This window comes from Squalius cephalus (genome assembly GCF_949319135.1).
Source record: "Squalius cephalus genome assembly, chromosome: 14".
In the NCBI taxonomy this organism is placed as follows: domain Eukaryota; kingdom Metazoa; phylum Chordata; class Actinopteri; order Cypriniformes; family Leuciscidae; genus Squalius; species Squalius cephalus.
In genome coordinates, this window is record NC_137135.1 from 23,975,939 (window position 1) to 24,001,258 (window position 25,320).

Here is a 25,320-nt window from a genome sequence, read left to right on the forward strand (position 1 = left end):
CGCTTTTCTACACTTTTTTTCAAATCCCACAATGCTCAGGGTTATCGGGCTCACAAGTAGAAAAAGAAAAAAGTTAATTGTCATTGCCCGTCTTAACAGGATATAAATGGCAACAGTTCATGATATGCTCTACCATTCAAAAGTTAGGGGTTAGCAACTTTCTATAAGAATCCTGAAAAAAGAGAGTTTCCACAAAAAAATTAAGCAGTGCAATGGTTTTCAACTGTGATGATGATAATAATGATAAATGTTTCTTGAGCACCAAATCAGCATATTGATTTCTGAAGAATCATGCGACACTGAAGACTGGAGTTAAAGGGGGGGGTACAATGGTGTTTCATGTATTCAGAGTTGTTTACAGTATTAAAGAGATAGATTCTCAAGCTAAACATGGGCAAAGTTTTAAAAAAAATATTTTGGACGAATAACGGAGAATTTCTATGCTGAAAATCTTACTTCCGGGTTGGTACAAGTTTCGGCTGGTTTTTTTTAGATCGTGGATCTAATGACGTAGATCAGAGTGCAACTCCTTATATGAGCATTTCTCCCGGAAAAGCTCGCCCGCGCGCACGTCGACCAGAGGAGAGCGAGACCGCGCACATCAACGCGCTTCAACAGGAAATCATCGGCAGCGCTGCATAGGATTTGTTCAAGAATGTCTCCAAAAAAGTGTGTATTTGGATGTGAGGGAAAGCTTACCGTGTTCAGTTTTCCAAAGAACCCAGTGTTACAGGAACAGTGGATGCAGTTTGTTTTTCCGGGGCAGCAACGGAGTGTAGGAAGTGCGGTTGTGTGTTCTGGTCGTTTCAGTGACGAATGTTTTATTAACAAGGCTCAGGTCGACGCTGGATTTGCAAATCGTTTGCTATTAAAACGTGGAGCGGTCCCAGTGATAAAAGACCCCATTCATGTAAGTACAACTGGATCAGATTTCTGTCTTTTGCTGGAAATCAAGAACTACCGCTTGACTCTATAGCTCCGCCTCCAGGACCTCGGCTTTTTCCGGAGAGAATCGGAAAGCTGTATTTTTCTTTTCTAAATATAATAAAACTAAACACTTTTTTGAGATATTAAGGATGCACCACTACTCTATAGGTACTCAAGATTAACATGAGATTAGGTGAAACTGTGCATGTTATGTAACGTTACCCTTTAAGGATGCTGAAAATGTAGCGCTGGAATCACAGGAATAAATTATATTTTATAATAAAATAGAAAACAGTTATTTTAAATTGTTTTATTACTTCACAATATTACTGTTTTAACTGTATTTTTGATCAAATAAATGCGGCCTTGGTCAGCATAAGAGACTTTTAGAGAAACATGTAGAGTTATGCGTTTACTGCGTTTCAACTTCATGGCTATTGCTATCGTGCATTTATTAAAACAGTGTCACAAGAATCGGAAGCAGCAAAGTGTGAAGCGGGGAAGGCGAGGAGAGATGGGGGAGGGAGAGATGAAGAGTAGAATAAGAGTACTCACAGCTCTCTAGCTGCATGGTACAAGTCTGAATGTCCATTGGGAAATTCTTCAAGTCCATGGGACAAGACAGGATGAGTGTTAGCCTGAGACAGAGCGCAAAACAGGAAAGCAGAAAGTGAGGAATAGTCAGTAGAAAGAGTGAAACCACAAAAGGCAGAGAGAGACCAAAAAATAGTTAGCAAGGAACACTGAGGAGGAGAAGCAGAAGCAAAGAAGATAGTTGAAAAAAGTTAGTTGTCATTATTTACTCTTGTTTCTTGGCCCTCATGTCTCGAATATCTGACCACTCTTTTGCAATAGAATTAAAGTGAAGGACGACGCCTCAAGCTTCAAAATTACATTTTACAAAAAAATAAAATAAAAAATAAAAAAACCTTCAGAAGATTTTGAATATAGTGCATAAGTTGTATGGACTACTTTTATGATACTTCATAATATTTAACCTTGAAAGCTCTAGACCCCAGTAATTGAAATTGCATCTATAAAACAACCAGTACATTCTTTAAAATATCTTCTTTTGTGTTCCACAAAGGTTTGGAGCAACATGAGTTTTTATTTATGCATGAATAATTAGTGTAGTAGAGGCAGAATTACAATTTCAGAACGCACCATTAATCAAAATCCCAGTTTATACTGTCTCCGCATGAGTACAGATCTATGGTCGTACACTTTTTCCCTTTGATTTGTGATTACAAAGTGAATCCCTAAATGTGGTGTGAATTGCTCAGTTTTTATCACATGCCTTCTTAGTAAGAGCAAACTATCTTTTCTTTACTCTTGTTTATCATGTGGCTGTTACATTAAAGTTTTAGCCATAAAGATCAGTCGCCGCTATTAGAAACGTTGGATAGAGGAAACAGTGTAATTACCTGCTGTAATGCAATGTCTCAGAGAAAGACAAAGCCACCAGTGCTTTTTTGAGGAGCCCATTTCTTTTGTGCTGTGATAACCCTAAATTCAAACCCCAAAATATCCACACTTACACACACTGATGTGGAGACCTTTTTAGGCTCTTTAACACGTGATTTTTTTCCCTCCTCCTTGTAGTTTCCAAAGTGGGACCAGGGCATGATAAATTGCAATCAGGGAAGGGCAGTATTTATGACATGTATTTCAAATACGTATTTCAAATATAAATTTGTATTTGATAGGGTTGATGAAAATGTTATTTTTGTTATTTTTTAAATACTGTAAAAGTAAGAAGTCTACATGATGACATCATAAAAATGCGGATTGTGCCTACTCAGTAGTTTGCCCAGACTTGTTGAGATCAGAACAGAAAATTGATCCATATGGAAGAAGGTGGTCAAGGTAAGAAACGTGCAGGCTGTCAGCTTTCCATACATTTTTTGCATAAATTGGTATAATTTTGTAACAGTTCATGTTAAGTTTTGGTGTTTGTTTTAGTAGCCTTGGCTAAATAGTTTACCAATTTACATAATGTTCTTGAAAACTTTTATACCGAGCAGCAGCCCCACAGTTAACGTTAGCTTGCTACTTTCATGTTAAGATCCTTGGTTGTGCATGGAAATAATTATAATAAAGCTTGAATGACTAGCTGACACATAATATATTATTATGTTTATGATTAACAATCAAATGATTAATTAGTTAGAAACTAGTTGCTATTAATAAAGGTGCCTTCAGTTGTCTTCTTATGAATGACTTGTTTGTCAGTAGTGGCTTTCGCACCAGAGGAACCTTTTCATAGTTCCTAGGACTATTGGCGGAAGTACCCGGATTTTGATGTGTTCGCACCACAGGAACTAGGAACGATTTTAGTTCTATGAACTCCTTTTGGAGGAACTAATTTAGCTCTTACTTCAGAGTAGGGTCTAAACCAACACTATAGGAACTACCCGTGACGTTAGTGTGTGCTGATTGGCCGAACGCATGCGAAATACCAGCATCCGCCATTTTTAAAAAGGCTGTGTAAACACACAGATTAAAGCCTATATATTTACTCCAGAAACTAACTCTATGAACATGGAAAACAGTGATAGATGGGCCTCTTAACCTTTATGCTGAGGAGAAAATCCTGGCATGGTCTAAAGTGCAGGGCGCAAGTGCACTTAGGGTGTGTCCGAATCCACTTTTGCTAGTTTAACAATGGGAAAAATGGTCAGCGCGCCCGGTGCATGGTCTAGGGTTGTCCCTATTCTCTTAATGAGTAATGGGTGTGTTTTGGGCGTAACGTGCAATAAACCAATCAGAGTCTCATCTCCTATTCCCTTTTAAAGCCAGTTGCGCTCACGCCTTGGCGGAATTTACAAGCAAACTTGCTCGTGCGCAAGGTTAAAGCGTGCGAGCAGACCATCTACGGGACAAGCCGGATGTACACAATAATAATCTTTTACATTGTAATCCTTTTATCTTTTAATATTTGGCATGTTCTTGTGCTGCTGTATTACACACACACCCCCTGTGTATGTAATAAGCAGAGTGTACGCGCGTTGTGCACCCGCCTATAGGTGCATATTACTAATGCGCCCTTTAAATAAATACTGCGCCATTGACTTAATAAGGATACAATTATGTGTCGTTCGCAAACTGTTAAACATTAAACTGTTGGTTACTTTAAAACTAACCTTTATCTGGGAGATCACAGGGATATATGAATATTTGATCTGTTAACTGGTTGCAGATGTCCGATTTATTGCATGACTCAGGCAGAGAAAAGCTGATGCTATCAAACATTGTTTACTTAATCAACTGAGTCAGTATAATGGTGAAGGCATAGATCAAATAGGCCAATTTCATAGGGAATTTCATGCTCCCTTGTAAAAGTATTTTTAAAATACAAAAATACATTAGTTTATTTTGCATTGTGTGGAAGCTGTATTTTGTAGTTTATTTTTGATACACTTAATTAAGGTATTTGGTATTTTATTTTAAAATACATTTTTATGTATCTTTGCCCAACCCACAATTACATCCATCATTAGAATCAACTTAATGACATTTTTTTTCTAGGGATGTTTCTTAGGTGTTTTTTAAAAGCAAAACAAAAATAGAAAGAGTACTTGGCATTAACAGTCAAGCATTTTTGTTTTGTTTTTTAGGCCACATAACATTTCTCATATTACGCATTTTATATTTTCTGCCAATTGTGATCTCCATTGTGATCATTGTGTATTTCCTATTTATTTTGGCCCAGCTCACTTCTTTAACATATATTTTGCAATAATATTTTAATGCAAAACCCTATCGCCCTTCGTCACAAATTTTTGTTAATTCCCCTTTGTTCTCTGAAATCTCTTTAGACTTCTCTGCTTACCTAATGCTGTAAAGCACATTCCCATTCTGAAATATCCTCAGCAGCTTGTTGTCTGTTGTGACTTCATGGAAGTTTGCACCTTTCTCATTAGCAAAGAACAAGTCAGGTTTCCATATGGAGTCCAACATAGAAGGGTCCAGGTCTAGAGATGCATCAGGATATTCACTATAGGCCAGTCGAGGGTCGTTCCACTGCTGGCGTAGAAAAACGTTAAGCCTGTAATCCTGTAGGAAGAATAATAAATGTGTTGGGTTCTGAAATCTAGTTCAATTTCTGGACTTGTTGATTATTCATGTTCTTTTTAGACCTAATGTTCTTTTTTAAAATTTGCAAACCTAACACAGACTAAATCAAATATGCCCTTAACATGTTCTCCCCTGACATTAATTTCTGTTGTAAGTAAGTCCTCCATTTCCAATGATCTAACCTCAGGTTAGCCGACTAACACACCGCTGACAATCTGTAACGGTCAACTGAAACATTCTGCTGACAAAGACACTTTAAGCACAGGCTTTAGAGGATGGTTGTATCACCTTTTCATTTCCCCCCTTAAGTTCCTGGTCGTTCTCTCAATTTCTCATTTTAATTGCATGGTGGACAGTTCATTATCAGCACATCAGCTGACCCACTGGACTCTAAACTTCTAAGTGATTTGCTCCTCGAGAAGTCAGGCAAGCAACTAAAACTCACCCAGCAGAAATATAATAGAAATATAATAGTGCATGCTGCCCAAAAGAATGAAGATAAAGAGAAGGAATTCAGCTTTGCATTTTAGACAAGATAAGCTCAATCCTGAATATTTGATTTTAAACTAAAATGAACCAGTGTTGTTACATACCATAGTTGTCTCAGTAATGGATCCAAAGCTGTTGATGAAAATATTACAGGTGACATTTACTGGTGGTCCTGTTGAAATAGAGGAGAGAAGTTGCTTATGTTTAGACTTGAATATACTTTTGTCAATGTTTGGAAAGTGAATGAAAAATAGATACTATTTGGGACTAGTAGAACTTAAAGGGATAGTTCACCAGAAAAATTGTTCTCAGAATAATCACATTTTCTCCTATTTTTCTCCATATTACCAAACCTCCAAAAATGACTAAAAGCAACATAAAAGTGGCCCATGTGACTTGTGTGCTATATACAAAGTCTTCTGAAAACATGATAGGTTTGTGTGAATTAAGATTGAAATTTAAACGTAAAATTAACTTTAAATTAATTTACCTTAAACATGAAATATTAGAATGGAAATTAGAAATGTTGAATTAGAAAAATTACAACAACAACAACAAACAAAAAAAGAATGAAAAAGCTAAATAAACAACCACATAACAAAAGCTGAAAATTGTGTGTGTGTATATATATATATATATATATAGACATCCCCTAGTCATCATTCATCAAAATAATTATTATAAGAAGAACAGAACACCTTTCAAAGAGCATTCCCACTCTTTAGTGTATCTGAAGTAGTAACACACAGTCAGGTCACCGGGTTCTATCTACTGTCACCTCATTTAAGTTCCCAGGAGCCACTGCTGTCAAGCTGCTACCAGTTTCACAGTAGGTTATGTTGTATATAATCCGACAAAAGCTTGTTTGTTTACGTTCTGTCACACCTTTGAAGTTGGGTCTGATGCGAGCGTCATAGCCGGAGGTTCTTCCCATCAGCTTGTCCAGAAAGTCCGATGGGGACATAGGCTTCGGGCCTGGCCTGCTGGAGGACTTTATCTCCTCTTTACAGGAGCCCAGTCTGCCAGAGATAGAGAAAGCAAAGAGGAAGGAGTGTAGAAAGAAGCCAGAAAGAGAAAGGTGAGGTAAAGGACGATAGATACAGTCAGTGATAATGACAGAGAAAAACGTCATGAATCATTTTAACGGAACTTTTATAAAGAGCTGTTCAAAAAGACTTGCTGAAAAGACCAGCATGCATTTTAATTCTAGTCTAGCTGGTGAAAGTAGTAAAGCAGCATTCAAAAAAAATTTCCATTTTTTTTGTGACCCGCAATACTGGTCTTTTCTGCAGGGAATACAGAGGCATAATGCAATAAACATACATTCTTCATGCTGTGTTTTTACAGAAGCCTGACACAGTGATCATGGCAAAGAAAAACCGAACCCCCTAAATCCCTAGGCAGGGGAAGGTATTGTGTCTGACAGACTGATGGCTCAATTGAAATGCTGTGAATGTCACAGTTAGGGGAGATGACTTTGATTCCAGTTCCAGCGGGACTCAGTCTGTGCCTGACAGACCTGCCAGGCTGGAGCAAGTGGATCCTAGAGGCTGGAGCCCTGGATTTGACGGGATCTGGATGTTTCACTTCAGAAAAAGTGTTTTCCCCCTGTGCTTTTGATTCAGTTTTAAGCAGATCAGTCATGACCCCAGTCCCCAGCCCCTGAGTAACAGAAGGCCATCAGAATCTGTCTGCTCTCAACACCAAACTTTCTGATCAGTGACTCTTTCTCAGTGTTTTTACCACAGAAAACGTAGAGTGAATTTTTGTGGAAACTCCCATGTGAATCACTGTACTTGGATTGCATTGCGTTTGGAAAAAAAGTGTAACAAGAGGCTGTGTTCTCCCCCAAAGGCCTGGGAGATACTGATCTCTCTTGGAGCGAGAAAAAGTCCAATATGGGTTTAAATTTGCCTCACAGACCTCAGGGCTTCCTCATCATCCAGCTCAGCTCTTGTTTATCCGAAAAATGAAAAAAAAGGCTGCTAAATGAATCACCCCCACTTTTTTAGTGTGGTCCAACTGCCTTAGAAAATCTGGCTTTTCACTCACATTCCCACTTTTTTTCAGAAGATTTTATGATGAGACTGTGCTAGAGCAGAGCATGCATATTTAAAGAGTCGCAGGAGAGTGGAGGCAGCGATCAAGTTTGTTTTTTCAGCCTTGAGTGTCTGACTCACGTTTGCATCCAAGTACCATCGGCATCAAATTGTGTTTATAAACCTCACGGCCCTATGGCTGATATGCACAACTGTGCCAAGTTCATATTTAAGTCTTTCTGAACTTGGGCAGCATTTCATTGAGCTCTTTACAGGTTGGCTTTTCCCTTTCTCACTCTTTATTTCACTAGGAGAGAGACCATATGTTTTACTTTCTCTCTTTCTCCCTTTTTCTCCGACTCACCTAAACAATCTATGTTCTTCTTAACTCCACAGTGTATTGCGGACAGTCCGATTAAATTCTAATCCCCAGAAAAATGGTTTATATAATATGTGACTCAGGCACACAAAGAACAGCAATGGCAAGAAGCCATGGCAAAGGTCCATTGCTTGTGTTTGTGCTGGGTGTAATCCATGGTTTCTGTTGTTTTGGTTGTCTTGTATTAAAATATTTCAGAGAGATTACGCAGTCACATTTGAAATGCACCAACTTGTCATTTCAGGCAAGTGATTAGACTGTCTACATATTTACAATATCCATTTTGAAGCTGTGGTGGGTGTTGTGGTATTGATGAACATTTTGTAGTACATATTCTCCATCTGTAATGGCACAATGACATTTTTTCTATATAAAGTGGTAGAATCAATATCCATCCTTGAAAAAAATAGGAAAAAAGAGTGGATACATGTAGATATAATGTGTATGTATTTATGTACCATTTATTTATAGATAAATTGCCTTGAGAAAAGTGATAAGCAGTTTTGTTTATACTAAAAGCATTCTTTTGCATGTCAAAGTAAAATGTATGGTAGATGGAAGAAATATTGTCGAAACAATCGTAGAGAGGTCTAAAATATTATCATACATGTTGGAGAATTGGCAATGTATAAAACCATGAACATTATTTGTTCAAAGATTTGCTATGAATTATTAAAAGAAGCATGTTTTCGAAACTCATAGGTGAAGCGTGTGTAAGGATGCGCAAGAATGAAAGTTCTTGCACACTAAGTCCGAAATTTTCGTATCTGTTTTTTTTCCGTATTCGTCATTCTGTGGCTCTGAATTGTCAAAACACCATTCATACTGCTTGCTATGGATGCGAAAAACCCAGAAAATCGAACCCGATCCGAATTTTTTTAAGACGGACGAAAGTTTCGGAGGCAGTGTGTAAGCGTGATTGACATAACGTGAGGTCGTATTTATTTTTTAACGTGCGGAAATTTCGGATGAGAATTTTGGACTCAGTGTGCAATGACCTTTAGCCTTCCCCTGGCCATGGACTTGAGACTAGCGTGGAATTTTCTCACTCAAACAACTGACTGCTGCTGCTTCTGATTGCTTTTAGAGGGAAAAGCTGCCCAAATTGCTGGTCTAGGATCAGTTTTCTCCATAATAATAGAATACTGGCGAAAGAGATTTGCTGTTTGCTCTCTTGAATGCATCAATTGTTTCTATTTACAACATGTTTTTGCAGCGTTGAGCAATGTAGCCAATCATAAACATATCTGTTGATTTCTTTAATGCAATGGCCAACCAGAGATGTTTTAGTTAGAATCCACTCACCGGTCAATACGTCAGAGTTTTGTCCATTGCTGAGTTCTGCACTCTCGCAAATCCTCTCGCTATAACTTAACTTATAACAAATAAAAGGTAGAGATTATGTAGGCTTAATAAGAGATTCATTGTGGAATCAGAACTTTGAGAGATCGTGATAAATTGAGATGAGTGACAGCTTTTTAATTAATATAAACGGAGCGCTCTTGTAATCCATTCAGAATTTGAATAAAACTTTGGTTTTGCTGCAGTAGGTAAGGCAATGGTAATTTATAGTCTGCCATTGCAAATCATGCATACAGTATGCTTGCTTTTCTGTTCAAATGATAGGCTAGTGGTTTGTGAACGTAGTTGCTTTAATAACAAATATTTTATTGGGAGCGTTTGTACTGAGTTGTTGCTAGGTGACACATAACTTGAAACAATGTCATGACATTCTATTTAAATGGGTTTTAAATAGGAAGCTCATCTCCTTATAGCCTTACCCTGGGGATGGTACACCCTCTGCCCATGTCTAAACTGTATATCTCCCAGGTAATGTGGAATAAGCTGTGCCAGTGGCTCAAATAATTGTGATAGTAAGTTTTGCATCCAAATGCAAGAAATACCATTACATTGGTCCTGTTGAAAACTTTGAAACTTTTTCAGAGCGTCGAGAACTCACATACACGATTTGTTTTGGCATCAATATAACAGACTCACGTGTCCAATTCCTGTACATCAGCACAATTGTCTTTACCTTGATTGCAATCCTCATCCTTTAAAACTTTACTTACGAGATGCTGGTACTAACTACGTACTAACGTAGTTTGCCTATCATCTGGCCAGCGGTGGGATGTTTTGATGTTCCGTTCAGTCTGTATTTCTCACAGCGCAATGCTTGAGGGCTTGCGCTCTTATCACAGAATATGACAGAGCTTGTGTTTTAAAGCGAAACTTACATACTGGAATGATTAAATCACTGAAAACTCAACTTTCTCTGCCATCTCTGATGTAATCAGCCTGTTTTTTTTTTTTTTACATGAGCACTTTTTTGGACTGATTGTTTGAATAAATTCACTTATTGGATTATTGTACTGAAAAATTTCCAGGAGTTTAGTGGCTTAAAATGATCTGATCGCAAACAGAGACGCGAAATCGGGTTACAGGGTAGTAGAAATTTCCATCCACAAGGGTTACAGGTGCTTGCGCCATTGTAGATGCTCCGTGTGAAAAACTCCCGACTTCTAAGATAATCTAATTACGTGAAGTAAATTACGTTAATGACGCAATTACATGTGCTTCAGTAATTTATTTTCGTTAAATTATTTAAACGCGTTAAGTATCTAAAATGAATTGCATGCATTAACGTGTTAACTTTGACATCCCTAATTTTTATTTACATTTATTTATATTTACAAGCATTTAGCTTACCCTTTGGCATGTTGCATAATGTGTGGCAAGTTTTATCAGAAGCATTTCTATGTACCTATGTTATACTTCTGATTTGCATTTGATAGCAGATATCATGAAATATAATTAGTTTTGCCTCCTTTTTTCCTTTACCCATGCAATTATTTCATACCTAGAGGACCACTGAAGTAAAAAGTGGCACAGCTTACCCCACACTCTCTAATTATAATTTAGACTCTTTTATAAAATAATTTTGCATTATCATTTTATCTGTATTTTAACATGAACTTAATGTTTCGATTGTTTTGTTATAATAATAGTTGTCTTTGCATGCATAATGATTTGTATGAAATATGATTTCCTCTGTCATCTTGGAAAAACTATTTCAGGCTGCATGTAGAGAAGAAAATTGAAAGACAAATATGACAGTTATCCCTTTAGTCTGCTTGAAATATTGATACATACTCCGATCTCCTTTAATACAATTTCTCATGTCAGCAATTATTTCTCGGAATTTGTGGCAGGAATGAACATATAGCCTCAGACGACATGCTCAGAGAGAATGATAAAACAGAAAAAGTGGATTTGAGCGGTGTAATAAATCTGTTATATTAAGTTAGCAGGTCACATGTGATTACCTTCCATCTCTCACAAAAGCAGTCTGTCAACAGTGTTCTATTAAAAAGTCATTAATTAACTTCTATGATTGACCTGCAGCCCTGTGAAACTATAATTGTCTGGAGGTTTTACTGCACTGATTATAGAGATACACAGTGCCTGTGTGTTTAATCTTACATAGTTACTGTCTGTTACAATATTTCTTTTCATTTTTGTCACGATTATGTGGAAAGATTCATGACTGGATTTTAATCCCCCCCCCCCCCCCCACGAGTTCTTAGTCATCAAAAATGGTTTCAGATGGTGAATACATCAGCATAATGTATCATAGCATGCGTAATTTTTCAACGACAACGCAGAAAAGTTTAGAAGGGGGTACAATTAAAGATTAGAATAAAATAACCCCTCTCTGAACTTTTCAGGGAGCTGGGATATAACTGGGTGGATGTTAACAGAGGCAGATCTAAGGTTGTTTCATTTCAGTTGGGTGATGACCAAAACATTTTTTAATGTAAGCCTTGAGAGATGGCTGACCCCTGCATCAGCCGTCATTAATTTATAATAACTGCCTTTACCCATTGCTCACTTCACAGTATCTCAGATCCGTTCCCATTAGACAGAACTGTACCAGCGCCGCAATCCAGTCACGTAACTGTGCAAACATGAGGGCTACTCATCAAAGTGTGAGTGGAGTGTTCCTGAGGTGTGGAAATGATGGGATACAGCAAAAGGGAGTCGCTTAGGGGATTCCCAGGAGGGCAGCTGATAAACACAGATCCACTGTGGTAGAGATGAAATGAGCTAGAAAATCCAAGACAATTTCTCTATCAGCCTGACCACACAAAAAAAAAGAGAAAAGAAAAAAGCTCAGCTGAAAATGAAGGAAGAGAAAAACAGTAATTAACTGAACTTTATGTGAAGTGTTTGCCTCTTGTCTGACAGGAGCAGTCTCTGTCGGCCTGGTCAAAACAAAAGCCATTGGGGTTGCTGGTAATGGCTCCACAGGAAGCTTTACAAGGGTACCAGAGGCCGGTTTAATGAAAGCTTGGGATTTTTCTTGAATCATTGAGATGCAAGAAAGGGACTTTTAATGAGCCTGACCTTTCAGGGCCCAATACCTCTGTCTAATCCCTGAGTCCCTGTCTGAGGAAAGACAAGAATATTTAACACTCGTTCCTCGGTCAACACTAGCTTAGATATTTTCTCATGTTTTATCACAAACTTGAGATTAATCATTGCGATGACATCGTCGTTTATTATCGTTTTCTGTTGAGTTTTATCAATAAGGGTGTTTTGTTGTAATTTCATGTGCCCCAGTTTTGTTTGTTGAAGTCATGATTTAGCTTATAGCAACAAAAATAATGAGATTGTAAATATAATTTGGATTTGTAATTAACAATACTCGGCTACATCTCACATAATACAATGTATTATGTTGTTGATAAAACTGTAATACAATCAAATTTCAAACATATTTATTCTATATGATATTTTATTTGTTACACTTCTGCTGTTTGTCTATTAAAGTACGTTTTAAATTACATCTAGTTACACTTCAAATGTGTGTAGTATCAGCTCTCATATTTTTATGTTGGTTAATTATGACAGGAAAGATTTAGCCTCTCCACATGTTATATTCTGATACAGTCTGCCAGCTCTTCTAAAGGAAAGTAAATCTGGATAGATTTCAGCCCAGTCAGCTGTAAAATTATCAGACAGACCTTGGGGCAACATGCTGGAATGAGAAGCTTCATAAGAGGTCTGACTTTGCTGATACTCATGATTTGAGTCCTTCTGTTCTTCACAGTTAAGTACAGGACCGCATGTGACCCTCAGCAAGTGCAAGTTTCCCTCATGGGCTCTGTAACCACAATTACAGATGTACGGATAATGTTCATTTTGAGATAAATGCTACAAATACAGACTTTGTCGGCCCTGTTAAAGGGATGGTTCGGAGTAAAATCAACCTAGGGTCCTTTGCACCATGACCTCGAGCCAAACACCCCCCAGAAGCCTTTTTTCCCTTGGTCGAACATTATTAAAGTTAGAACTTACTTAGAGATATTATCAGACGAATGGCTTATTGCAGGCGCTAACGGATCCAAGGATGTATCTTGTAAATTACCCCACTATTAATGCCCAGAATGGTACCAAACTTAGTACAAATAGGTTCTGTACTCATAAAACGAGGCATTGGAAAGTTTGTAAGTACATCAGGAGTTTATTTAAATAACACTTGCCTGATGGCTTATGCTACTGCTAACCCAGACGTCGAGGTCACTTCCGTGATTTGGGAAAAGCACGTAAAAGTCCTGGCGGAAAGCGATGCATAAGGATGTAGTGTAACGACGCCCAGTTCCAGGAATGCACTAATATTTTGTTGGTAGTACCAGTTTGCAACAATTATTAGTTAACACTAAGTTGTTAACACTTCGAAAAAAATAATAATTCGTTGTTACACTACATCCTTATGCATCGCTTTCTGACAGGACTTTTACGTGCTTTTCCCAAATCACGGAAGTGACCTCGACGTCCAGGTTAGCAGTAGCATGAGCCGTTTTTATTCGTCATTTCTTTTAAAGAAATTGCTTTTTAAGGACTACAACAAACGGCTGGTAGGGACTACATGACATTCTTCCCAGATTACTGACATCACCAACCCTAAAATATACATAAACCCCACCCCTGGGAATGCGATTTATAGATTATCATGACAGAATATGCTAATCAATGACTAGAAGATAACTACACATAAGCTACATAAATTCATCAACTAACCATTCAGAAATGTCCTGTTGCATTCTACATGTTGTCACTTCTTTCTTCTTGAGTCTCTCCATCATTGTCTGACTCCGGTTTGAACATAAAAGGCTAAAAGGTTTTGAAATTTTCAGTGCATGTCTGTGTGAGGTAAAAGGACACAAGCTGTTGAAGCTCCGCCTTCTTTGCCAGGAGCAGCAGCTCATCGCAAACGGTGCGTTTTTGCTCACCCTCAAAAAGTGACGATTTTAACATTCTATATAAAAATATCTGATATAAATATCGGATCCCACTGCGTTACGGTTCTATATCACTAGATAATACATTTGCATAATGCCCGCCTATGTTGTACATTGTTGTACATTGTCCGCCCACAAACACATAATTTTACTGACGACTGTTTCTTAAATCTCGTGAGTTCAACGCGGGATTCGCAAAACTCTTGAAAGATGGGTCAGTACCCAGTTTATTTTGACCAGCTTGCTCCTCAGAATCAAAACCTGTAAGTATGATTAATTATTGGTGTATATATTTTCTACCGGGTGTTCAAAATACATAGTTTTGTGTTTTATATTGTGTACGTTTCCGGCTAACTCGTTATTACTGTCTTACAGAACTAGTTTTCAACTTTTTGAATATGACCGATTAAGTTTAATAGACGGTGTATTTAAATTAGAATGGAATCTACGCCATTGTCAGTTTCTCGCCCATCCCTTGTCCCAATTCACTGTAATTTCAAAAACTGTTGATCTATTCTATTTGATCTAAGTTACTTTTTTCACGCTTTCCTTTTGATCAACAGCATCATTGAGAGAATAGGATTTGGCTCTCTACCTGCATTTTTCCAAGGCGTATTTGTCTTGGCTGATGTGATCTATGCCCCATTCTGTGGTAATGTTCCCGTGTCCATGGAGACACAGGAGGATATTATGGTGGTATGTGGACTCAATCACCCACTGCCCTTAAGCACTGACTGGACAGATGCCTTAGTAGAAAAACATGTTTGAAATCTGACATGACTCACACATACAGGTCAAAGCTGCCCTTTTGTGAATGGAAGTGAAAAAGCTCTAGAATAAACTACATTTGTCAGTGATACTCTCATCACAGAAATATCTTACAAGCCTTCAATGTGATATTTTTTCTAGACTGACATTCAGGTATGAACTAGCAAAAACAATACAAAGTAGAAGAGATGGACCATGCGGAAATCAAAGCGCTAAATATGGTGGATGTACTAATGGAATTGGCTTTAACACTACGGGCCCTATTTTAACGATCTTAGCGCACGGTCTAAAGTGCAGGGCACAAGTGCAGTTAGGGTGTGTCCGAATCCACTTTTGTTAGTTTAACGACAGGAAAATTAGTCGGCACGCACGGCCCATGGTCTAAAAGGGTTGTCCCTATTCTCTTAATGAGTAATGGGTGTGTTTTGGGCTTTACTTGCAATTAACCAATCAGACTCTCATCTCCCATTCCCTTTAAATGCCAGTCGCTATTTACATGACAGTGTAATTTGATAGTGGAAAGACCGAACACGTCTCCAGAGCTCAAATGGATCTGCTCGTGTGTGAGGTAAAAGTGCGCAAGCAGACCATCTACGGGACAAGCCGAATTCATTCCACCATATCTTTATGTACACAATAATAATATTTTACATTTAGTCCAGTGTTTAGCATGTTTGTGTGCTGCTGTGCGTCCCTGTGTGTGTAATAAGCAGTGTACGCGCGTTGTGGACCTGTTTATATGCGCACATTACTAACGCCCTCTTTAAATAACAAAAAAAATATTGCACCATTGACTTTAGAACAGGTTTTTGTTGGTAAATAGCGCAGTCTTTTTCAGTTGCTTCAAAATAGCAACGTGCCAAAAATGTGCATGAACTCACTTCTTTTTCAGACCAGCACACCCATGGGTGCACAAATTGGCGCAAATGCATTTGCTTTTTAAACAACATGGCGCAGGATGTAAAAATGATTACTGCGTCAGACTGAAACTAGCAAAAAACACTTTGCATTGCGCCGGGTGTAAGAGAGGGTCCCATGTTTACTTGCACCGTCATAATGTGATGAGATTTAGACAATATTGCGATAAACTTTACCTCATGTGAACCTCATCAAATTTATGCAATTAAGCTCATGATCATAGTAACCATAATCATAGTAAAATATGTGGCATATGCCAATTTTAATCACAATAAACAGGCTTGTAAACACTTTAATGGCATTTATTCCACTCTGGCCAAAGTGCGCATGGGCATGTGACGTACACAAATGACGCTGTCATGCGCAGATTCTTAAAAATGGTGGTAAAGAAAGCATTGCTTTTTTGCTGTAGAAACTGAGGTTATGTTGACAACGTTGCGTGACATGAATATAATGCAGTATATTGATGGTTGAAAACATCGAAATGAAGACATTTGTTGGCACATCACTGAAAAAATTCCAATACGTCCATAGAAATGTGTTTTGCATTTGATGTAAGAGAAGATTAAAACAGTGGCCAGTAACACACATGCTGTTTGTGAGTTCATCATTTGTGCAGTGCATTGGGGTATGCGAATAATGTCAGAAAAAATAACCACAATTCTTAGCGAATAATCAGAATAAAGAAAAAAAAATGTAAACGGGACTAAAAAGGTTGCTCGTGTCATGTAATCATCTTATTGTGATTAAGTTCTTACTCTGATTATTGGAAATAATCACATTATCTGTACACATTGCAAGAATTTTTTTTTTCATCGATCTGTGTTTAGAGTGGAGCTTGAAAGCTCTAAAATCATTAGTGTTGCTTCACAGCTCTTTCCCAAGCAGGCTTATTCCATGTTGTTTACAAATCCTGCATCATTATTAGTGTCTGTAGAAAACTCGTTGTTTGAAACTAGATCTATGATGTGGTGGCAACTCAGTGAAAATGTATATCTCACTGGCTTATTGCAAGTATAAAACTCAGTTTATACTTTATTAAAAGTAGAGCTCAGCTGAAACTCACCACAACCCACAGATTACACATTTTAATTCATAAAGCAATCTTTAACCTTGGGGGAGCCTGGGTCTGACATCTCAGAAGACCCGTTAGATTAGATCATGTTTCAATGCTAAATTTATTCTGTGTTGCTGAAAACCTTGAGAAATGGGTTTAATGCTGTGATGGTCTCATTTTTAATCTGATCTTCCTCTTTGCCTGTAGCCACCGTTCCCCCCAGATTCACAATTTGTTTAAACTGTGGTTTAGCTGTAGCTTTCTATCAGCTTAATGCTCTGGTATGCCATAATTAAGACACTAAAGCTATTTTTGTGAAATTTATACTAATTTACAGGGAAACTTGATAAGTAAGCAGTTTTTCCCCCAATCTAATAATTTCTGTCCATCTGCTGTAGCCTTCTCTTTTCGATCACAGAATGAATTAATTGAATGATAAATGTGAAGTTGAGAGGACATTTCATCTTCTAGCAACTACGTTTTCAAAAACATTTTGACATAATTGGTGGTACAGTATGCACTGTGCAGAGAAAAAAGTCATCACAATGTTGCTTGGTTATGTAAACCCCTAAAGTATCAATTAATAGAATGGGCTTTGTTGTGCAAGTGATTTCTTTGAAAACCACAGATTTTTTTAATCATCAAGGCTACCTTTCCAGTTTAATTTGTAGACAATCAAACAAACATATATACATGAATTCCATTACCGTTACGATAAATCACCATTATAAAAGTTTGATGTAAAAGAAAGTTTCTCAATATCTACTATTGTCCTCTCAGCCTTCATCTTATTCCCTTACAGAGACTTTGGTTCAATGTGGATTGTCTGTTGTCAGTCTGTAAGACAACTTCTCTGATTACTTGTCTGATGGTGCCAGCGCTCTGACAGAGAGCTCTGATGGGTATTTTTGTGACGTGATCGCCTCTGTCAAAGCAATAAGCAGCAAAACCTATCAGATTCACCCTCCCAAGAGGGGGTCCAACAGGCCCATCTCTCTCAGCAGAGACCATGGATGGAATTTCAGTATTGTCAGTCTGCCATTCAGTGTTAGACCTTTTCTCTTTTTTGGAGTGTTCATTAAAGGGGTGGTATAATGCCCCTTTTTACAATATGTAAAATAAGTCTCTGTTGTCCCCAGAGTGTGTATGTGAAGTTTTAGCTCAAAATACCCCACAGATCATTTTTTACAGCATGTAAAAATTGTCCCTTTTTGAGGGTCAGTAAAAACAGTTGTTTCGTGCGCGTCCCTTTAAATGCAAATGAGCTGTTGCTCCCGGCACAGAGGGCGGAGCTTCAAGAGCTTGTGTGTTAGCAGCTCCGATTACGCAGACAAGCACTAAAATGTCAGAAACTGTTCTGCCTTTTATGTTTAAACTGGAGTCGGACAATGATGGAGAGACTCAAGAAGAAGTGACAACATCTGAATGGTTAGTTGATGAATTTATGTAGCTGATGTGGAGTTAACTATCTTCAATTAGCATATTCTGTCATGGTTGTCTATAAAATCGCTTGTGTGCAAACTGTTGTAATATGACTACAGAGTGACATGCTATTGCATTTGTGTTACATACTGTATTGCTATTAATGTATTCAATAGCTATGACAACTTTTTTATTGATCTTAGTGAGTGTATAAATCAGCAGCAAAAAGTAATTCTTGAAAAAATCTGCACAGTAATTTTATAAAAATCTAAACATGTTAAGAAAAATAAATTACTATTAGTACTCTTATAAAATTCATTCATGTATTCATACAATAACAATTTTATATTTATATGTGAAAGTAAATATATATATATATATAGCCTACTACACATAAAAAAAAATGAAAAAAAAAATTAAAGATGCTTATTTTAAATGTATTGGCCAGCTTTTTAATGGGGCAACTAGATATGATAGATACGACAGACCAAGATAGGCTTTTAATAATCTTTCAGTGCACAATACCATGATAATATGACACGCATGAAGCATGATAATACGCTTCAAAACAGCGGCACAAACGCGTATGGCGTGTGCGCATCGCGGGTGCAGAATGATGTGCTTAGAGCAACGTGTCACAGACAGTGCACAGCGCAAGTTCACGACCATAGACTGTAAAAAAATACGACACAAAGTGAAGAAATGTCGAGCACATAAATCTTAGTGTCTATCTGTCCAACAGTTTATTGATCATTTGTTTCTTCACAGTTTTAAATTCCAGTTATTGTGCTTTAGATGCCAATTCATAGTCCTTGTGCTGTGTGAACAGACACGTAGCGAGTCGTTAAACGGCAATAACTAAATAAAGTAATTTTATGCAAATCCACAGCGCTTTATCTACAGATCAAGCATTATAACGTGAATATATCATATTGGAGAGATTTTTACCGTGCATCCTGTTGTAACCGGACGAGGCGTGTGCTGATTGACAGTCGCAGAGGAGAAAATACGAGTTTCCGTGAACTTTAATTTAACAATGTAAATATACTTCTGTCGCTCACATAAAGCAATGGAATGGCTTTCAGATGACTTATCAGATCAAATAATCGCGATCAAACGGTTATTTAATTATCGCGATAGGCCTAATTTAGGCATGCTCAAGTTGTTACTATTTTTTGACACCTCGTCTATAATCTTGGATTTTTTTTCCAACCTTAAACGAGAAAATCAAGTCTTTTTCTTCTCAGTGAAATTACATAATGTATTTGAAAATGCTTTTGAAAGAAGTCTCGTATGCTCACCAAGGCTGCATTTATTCCATCAAGAATATAGTAAAATCAGCAATAGACCTTAATGTAAACTCTCTGCTCCACTGTCTCCAAGGCAAAGACGTCACCACAGAGAAGAAAGATTAGGTTCCTGGCAGATGAGTGCGGCTGTGTTTTTTTCTCTGTATGCCCATTTATGTTAATTAAATGAGAGTTCAGAGAAATTGGGCTGGAATTCAGGTGTGACAGAGAAATGAAGACCAGGAAATGGAAGAGTTTAATGAGTTAAGTTGAGCAGCAGTCAGTCTCTGCTTCCCTTCTATGTGACAGACTGTGCAATTTCCTGCTCTTACCCCAAAACATATCTCACGCGTATGTATGTATGTATAGTAAATATCTAATTAGCACCTGCAGCATGCTACCCCAGGATGATAAATGCGGTCCTTTAAGTGAATGTGCTGTATGAATATGGATGGACATGTCCGTTTTCATCAGGTTCTGGATTATTTTCATAGATTTAAATGAGTCTCCATACACTATCCATCCACTCAAAGATCTGCTTTTTATTGTCTCTCACATTTATCTGCTACACTCTCAAGCTTGCTCAGGTAATGAGGCCCTCCCGTCTGCTCGCCTCAGGGGCTGTACTTGCAGTTGTGCTGGGTAGTTCACAGCTCTTCTCGCTGTTTTCACTAGCTCTCCCTCAGGTGGTCCTGACTCATTCTGCCTTCACATGGTTACCACAACATTCCACCTGTCTCTGAAGCCAGAACTGTGGGTCTGGTGCCAGTTTGGGCAGAAAAGTGCGTGGAGCGGTCACTTGCTGCTTTTAGAGCCTCCAGCTGTTCCTGCCTTCACCGTCACTGCATGCTTCTGCATCACATGAAGTAAATTGATGACCACAATGGCTTGAGTGTACAGTTTTCAGAGCCATTCTGGGAGAGGAGCTCTTTGTGAACTTGTGGTTCACTGTTGCCTCTGAAAATCATGCTGGATTTGCTTTATTTTTTTGTTCTTTTTGAACATATGCAGTATCGTTTTTAAATGATCAATACTTTTGATACTGTATCGTAATATAGTTTTTGATATAAAAATATTGAGGTTTTAAATATTTTAAATAAAATAAAAATATTGAGTATTTTTACTGGTAACACAACATTTCAGTGTCAATAAGGAACATTGCTTTTTTCCACATTTATTAGGTTAATGCAAATTTATAAATATATATGTTTGCTTAATACATTAAAGTCCCCATGAAATCATCAAAAATGGATATTTTTGGCTTTTAGTACGAGTAGCCTTACTGTTATCTGTGAGCTAGTGTGCTCCAAAACAATAACAAAATTCGCATTTAGAAGTTATAAGCATTCAAAACTTAGTCTCTCACTTCTGCCAATATGGATTCATGATTTTGATGACATCACTCTGCACTTCAGCTTCTCATCAGATTTTCTGTCCAATCAAATGCTCTCTAGAATCTGAAGCGTCCCACCCCCTACATCATAAATAGACTCTAAAGCTGTGGCTAAAATCGGTCACTTGTTTACCTTTTTCTATGGTGAATGGCACTATATATGGAATAGGGGACGATTCAGACAGTACTAAATATCCCTCAGCTTCCCAGCGGTAAATACGACTTGAGAGGAAGTTCATATCCAATTTTAACTAGGAAACTCGTAAGTCGCGGGGCAGCACTGACAAGTTTCTGTGCGTGTGTGTCTGTACTGTGTATATATATATATATATATATATATATATATATATAGTTGCTTAGCATGCATTTTACTAGGCTGTTTGGCTGTTTATGAGTACTTGGTTATAAAGCACATATTAATGTCTTATTCTGCATGACCATATTCTACATCCCTTAATCCTACCCTATACCTAAACTTAACAACTACCTTTAACTATTAATAAGCAGTAATTAGGAGTTTATTGAGCCAAAAGTCATAGTTAATAGTTAGTCAACAGTGAGAATTGAACCCCAATCTAAAGTGTGACCGTTTATTTAAGATTGTTCATGTTCTTTAATTTTGCTATCACATTGAAAAGACAATAATCAGTATTGCCCTTACTTTGTGCAAACAATAAATGCAAACAAAAGCATTTGCTATATAGCATTAATTTCACCTGCAGCTTATTGAATTAATTCTTAAAGTAGCTTGTTCCTGATAGTTAAAATAAAATTCTGGATAAAAAACTGGATATTCCATGTGTAAAAACAATTTGCATACTATGCACAGTATGGATGCTGCACATTGATTTTTTTTTCTTCCAAATATCGTGCGAGTAGAACATCTGTGTGGGATTTTGAACCCAGGTACTTTGGTAAATGATAACAAATGGTCTGGATGAGCCATTAGAGTTCCAGCATGCAGTATCTGGCACTCATGCTAGCGTAGTGAGGTCAAGATGTTCCTCTCACCTTTATGGACACCTGAAATAACCACTTTAATTGGAGCACTCTCCAATGCTTCTCGCAGTGCTAGGCATCAGACTACGACTGAACACCGGTGGGGTGATGAACAATTTTTTTCAGGCACTGTTGAGCCATTGCAAATGAGTACATTTTGGTGCTGGTTCATATAAGAAAAACGGTGATTAATTTCTATAAACAGAGAGTGGTACAGTTGCTCTCTCCCTCTTAGCTTACTCACAGTGTGGGTGGTATGTCATACACAAGCATCTTAGAAGCACTTAGTGAATAAAGTCCATACTTTGCTTAGGGGAGTAAAGGAATCCAGTGTCTAGACTAAGTTTGGCCTCACTCGCAGTATATGGCCCTGTTTACACCTGGTTTGAAGATGCGTTTTGGTAGATCGGATCTCAAGTAGACGAAGGAGACACGTTCCTGTTGACACCTGGTGTTTTATTCCGTCTCTTTTTTTCCACTTTCAGTAGGAAATGATGGAAATTTTTCCATCATAATCATTTTTCAATTGATTTATCTATCAATTATTTTTCGATTAATCGAATAATCTAACAATTATTTTTTTCTCTCGGTTAATTGATTATTTTTTCTGAATAATTGATTAAACCTTTGGTTAATTTACAGATGAATAATAACCAATAATTTACCAATAAAATATAACCGTAACTAATCTATGTATGGACTTTTACCTAATGCTATTATTTATTACAAAAGATAAGGTTTATGCAGTGCAGATCTAGAAAAGGTGATTACTATGGCTGCGTTCACAGTCACTTTTTGAGATTTACAGCAGCAACTGCTTTACAAGTGTCAATCCTGAAATGTTTGGTTCATTCGGATTAAAGTAGCTGCTTGACTATATTAATTCAGCTGTATGATCAAACAGTTGAAGTCACAACCGCATTCTAACTAACCATTGAGGTAACCATAAAGACAGTGTCAAACATGGTGACATTTTCTATTCCTTTTCACTTCTTGTGCATTTACCTCGATGAGTTTTCTTCAGATTTCTGGGATGTTTCATTCCTTGTAATGTGTAATTTCCTGTGAAATCTAATAAACAGTGACTGGGTAAAATCAGACAGTCGCTAATCTCCTCTTGCTGTAAGGCTGTTTTCACACTTCAGGTTCAAACCTGAGTTTGATTCTAAACTGGTGATTATTGTTGTCTTTTTACATGACACTTTTAGTTCTTAACCATGGTACGTCATCAAGAGCACTAAGGGTAGCTGTTAACGATTATAACCAAGTGACAGCTGTTGATGAGAAGATGCCAGCTTCCAAAAGCTCTTGTGTGAAAGTACCATACAACGTTTGGAATGTAAAATCCTTACGAGGGTGTTTGAGAAACAGTTTTTCAGATGAAACCACCATGCTGCATGATTAAAATGGCTTTGCACTGATTTAACTGCTAATAGCTCTGTGTTCTTGCATGCTGTGTTCAAGCAGGGAATGTAGTCTCCAATCTAGAAGGTACACTGACAACACAACAGTGACACAGGCAGAAATGTTCCATTGTACAGATCCACATATTCTCTCTGCCCTCCAGGAATTTTGCACTGGTGCCATTAGTCAGAGCAAACAATGTCTGGTGTAGTCTGGCTTGGGCCAGGAAGATTGGTGGCCTGAAACCTTCTTTTTGGACATCAAGGTGAGGGTGAAAATAAAGACAGAGAAGAAAGGGAAAATGGGGAAGCGATGTGGGAAGACCAGATGAGCTGATAGTGGAGTTCTTAAGTAATAGATGGGGCATGGGCTTGCAGCTGGTTGTGCAGACAGAGATAAAGAGCAAGTCGGCATGGTCATGCATGTCTAATTCAACCTTTTTGGCTTCAGCTGTTTGGCAAACAGAAGGGAGTGTATGCCAGTTATATGCAACATATATCTCTTAAGTATTGTCGTGTGTCTGTTCTCTTTGTTGGTTAATTTGTACATTTAAATTGGAGAGACGGGGGCTAGTTGTAGGAAAGTTGTCAAAAGGTTTTGAGTTAAAAGTCCAATTACAAATGCTTTTGTCTAGCAATGTTTTGTATATTGGTTTCAAGCACCTATATTAGTTCATAAGCCTCTTTAAAAATTATTATTTTTAAAAATGTACAACATTTTTTAAAAATTAATTATCATAAATGTTTATCTTCCAATATAATTTCTTTAGTATTGCTGTTAGTTAAACAAGTAAAGTAAAACTGTGTTTATATGTTATCAAGTGAAATTTTCCTAAATGTCTGGTTGAGACAAATGTATTTATTTTCTATTTATTTATTACGCTCTCACAGCTGCTTTAAATGCTATAAAAAGTATACAGTTTATTAATTACAATTTTTGTTGGTCAAAATAATGATTTGACAGTTTTATGAATTGTTTTGTGTTTCATAATTTTACCTCTAAAAAGCATATAACAGAATTTTTATTGACAAGTTACATTGTGACAACTTACCCCACTAGGAGGTCAGCATGTTTCAGTAAACTGTTTTTGTTTTTTTCTGGCCAATGATGGTGAAAATGTCATTGCTTTTGTATAGTAGAAGTCAACCCGAGAAATATTTGCTTGGAGTCTGAAGTGTGACAACTAGCATTGGTCACCATGTTCATAATGGCATGGGTTGGCAAGCTTATAATTTGCATTCCATTCCCTAATTAAAATATTAAATCTAGAGAAACAAAAATAGTCTATTTTCCATAGGCATGAGGAAATAGACAAATTTGATTGTTTTCAGAATTGACCTATACTATACATTGACCTATACTTGCACCAGGAGCATTGAATCGTTTATTGGACGGATGCGGTACAGTCACAAGCACTGGCATAATGTTCTCTATAATGGCTATATCTCTCTTTGTCTTGAATATAGCAATAGAATTTTACGGTAAATTCACTCAACTTAGACTGAGTGGCTCCATCCCTCGTGACCTGTTGTACTTCTCTTGTCAAGACAGTCCATCAGTCATGCTAATGATTATGAACGTATTTCAGATGCCTGTGGCGTGACCTTAGGCCGTTCGCATCCTCCTTGACCACTGATGCTTTGCTCTTGAGAAACTGCGGCTGCTTCCGTTTCTCCATTAGGAAAAAATCAGCTGTCATGCAGGGTTAATGGATAAGGCCATAAGCTAAATAGATCAATAAACCACAATTGTCATGGCAACTGACCGGCGGAGCAAATCTCCAGCTGCTAGCATCGGCGCTCTCGTAACTACCATGACACCAGAAATATCAATAAACCAAACACTGGATCGGCA

At 37.5% G+C, this 25,320-nt stretch overlaps 1 protein-coding gene across 1 annotated transcript in view; it reads right to left on the reverse strand.

Moving 5' to 3' along the window:
• Positions 1-25,320, reverse strand: part of glra4a (glycine receptor, alpha 4a) — a 42,716-nt gene that overhangs the window by 11,664 nt on the left and 5,732 nt on the right. The window contains exons 2-5 of the mRNA XM_079893449.1: positions 6,379-6,512; positions 5,598-5,665; positions 4,760-4,983; positions 1,483-1,565 (exon numbers count right to left, since the gene is read on the reverse strand). Of these exons, the coding sequence (XP_079749575.1) occupies positions 1,483-1,565; positions 4,760-4,983; positions 5,598-5,665; positions 6,379-6,512 (509 nt within the window). The remainder of the gene's footprint in view (positions 1-1,482; positions 1,566-4,759; positions 4,984-5,597; positions 5,666-6,378; positions 6,513-25,320) is intronic.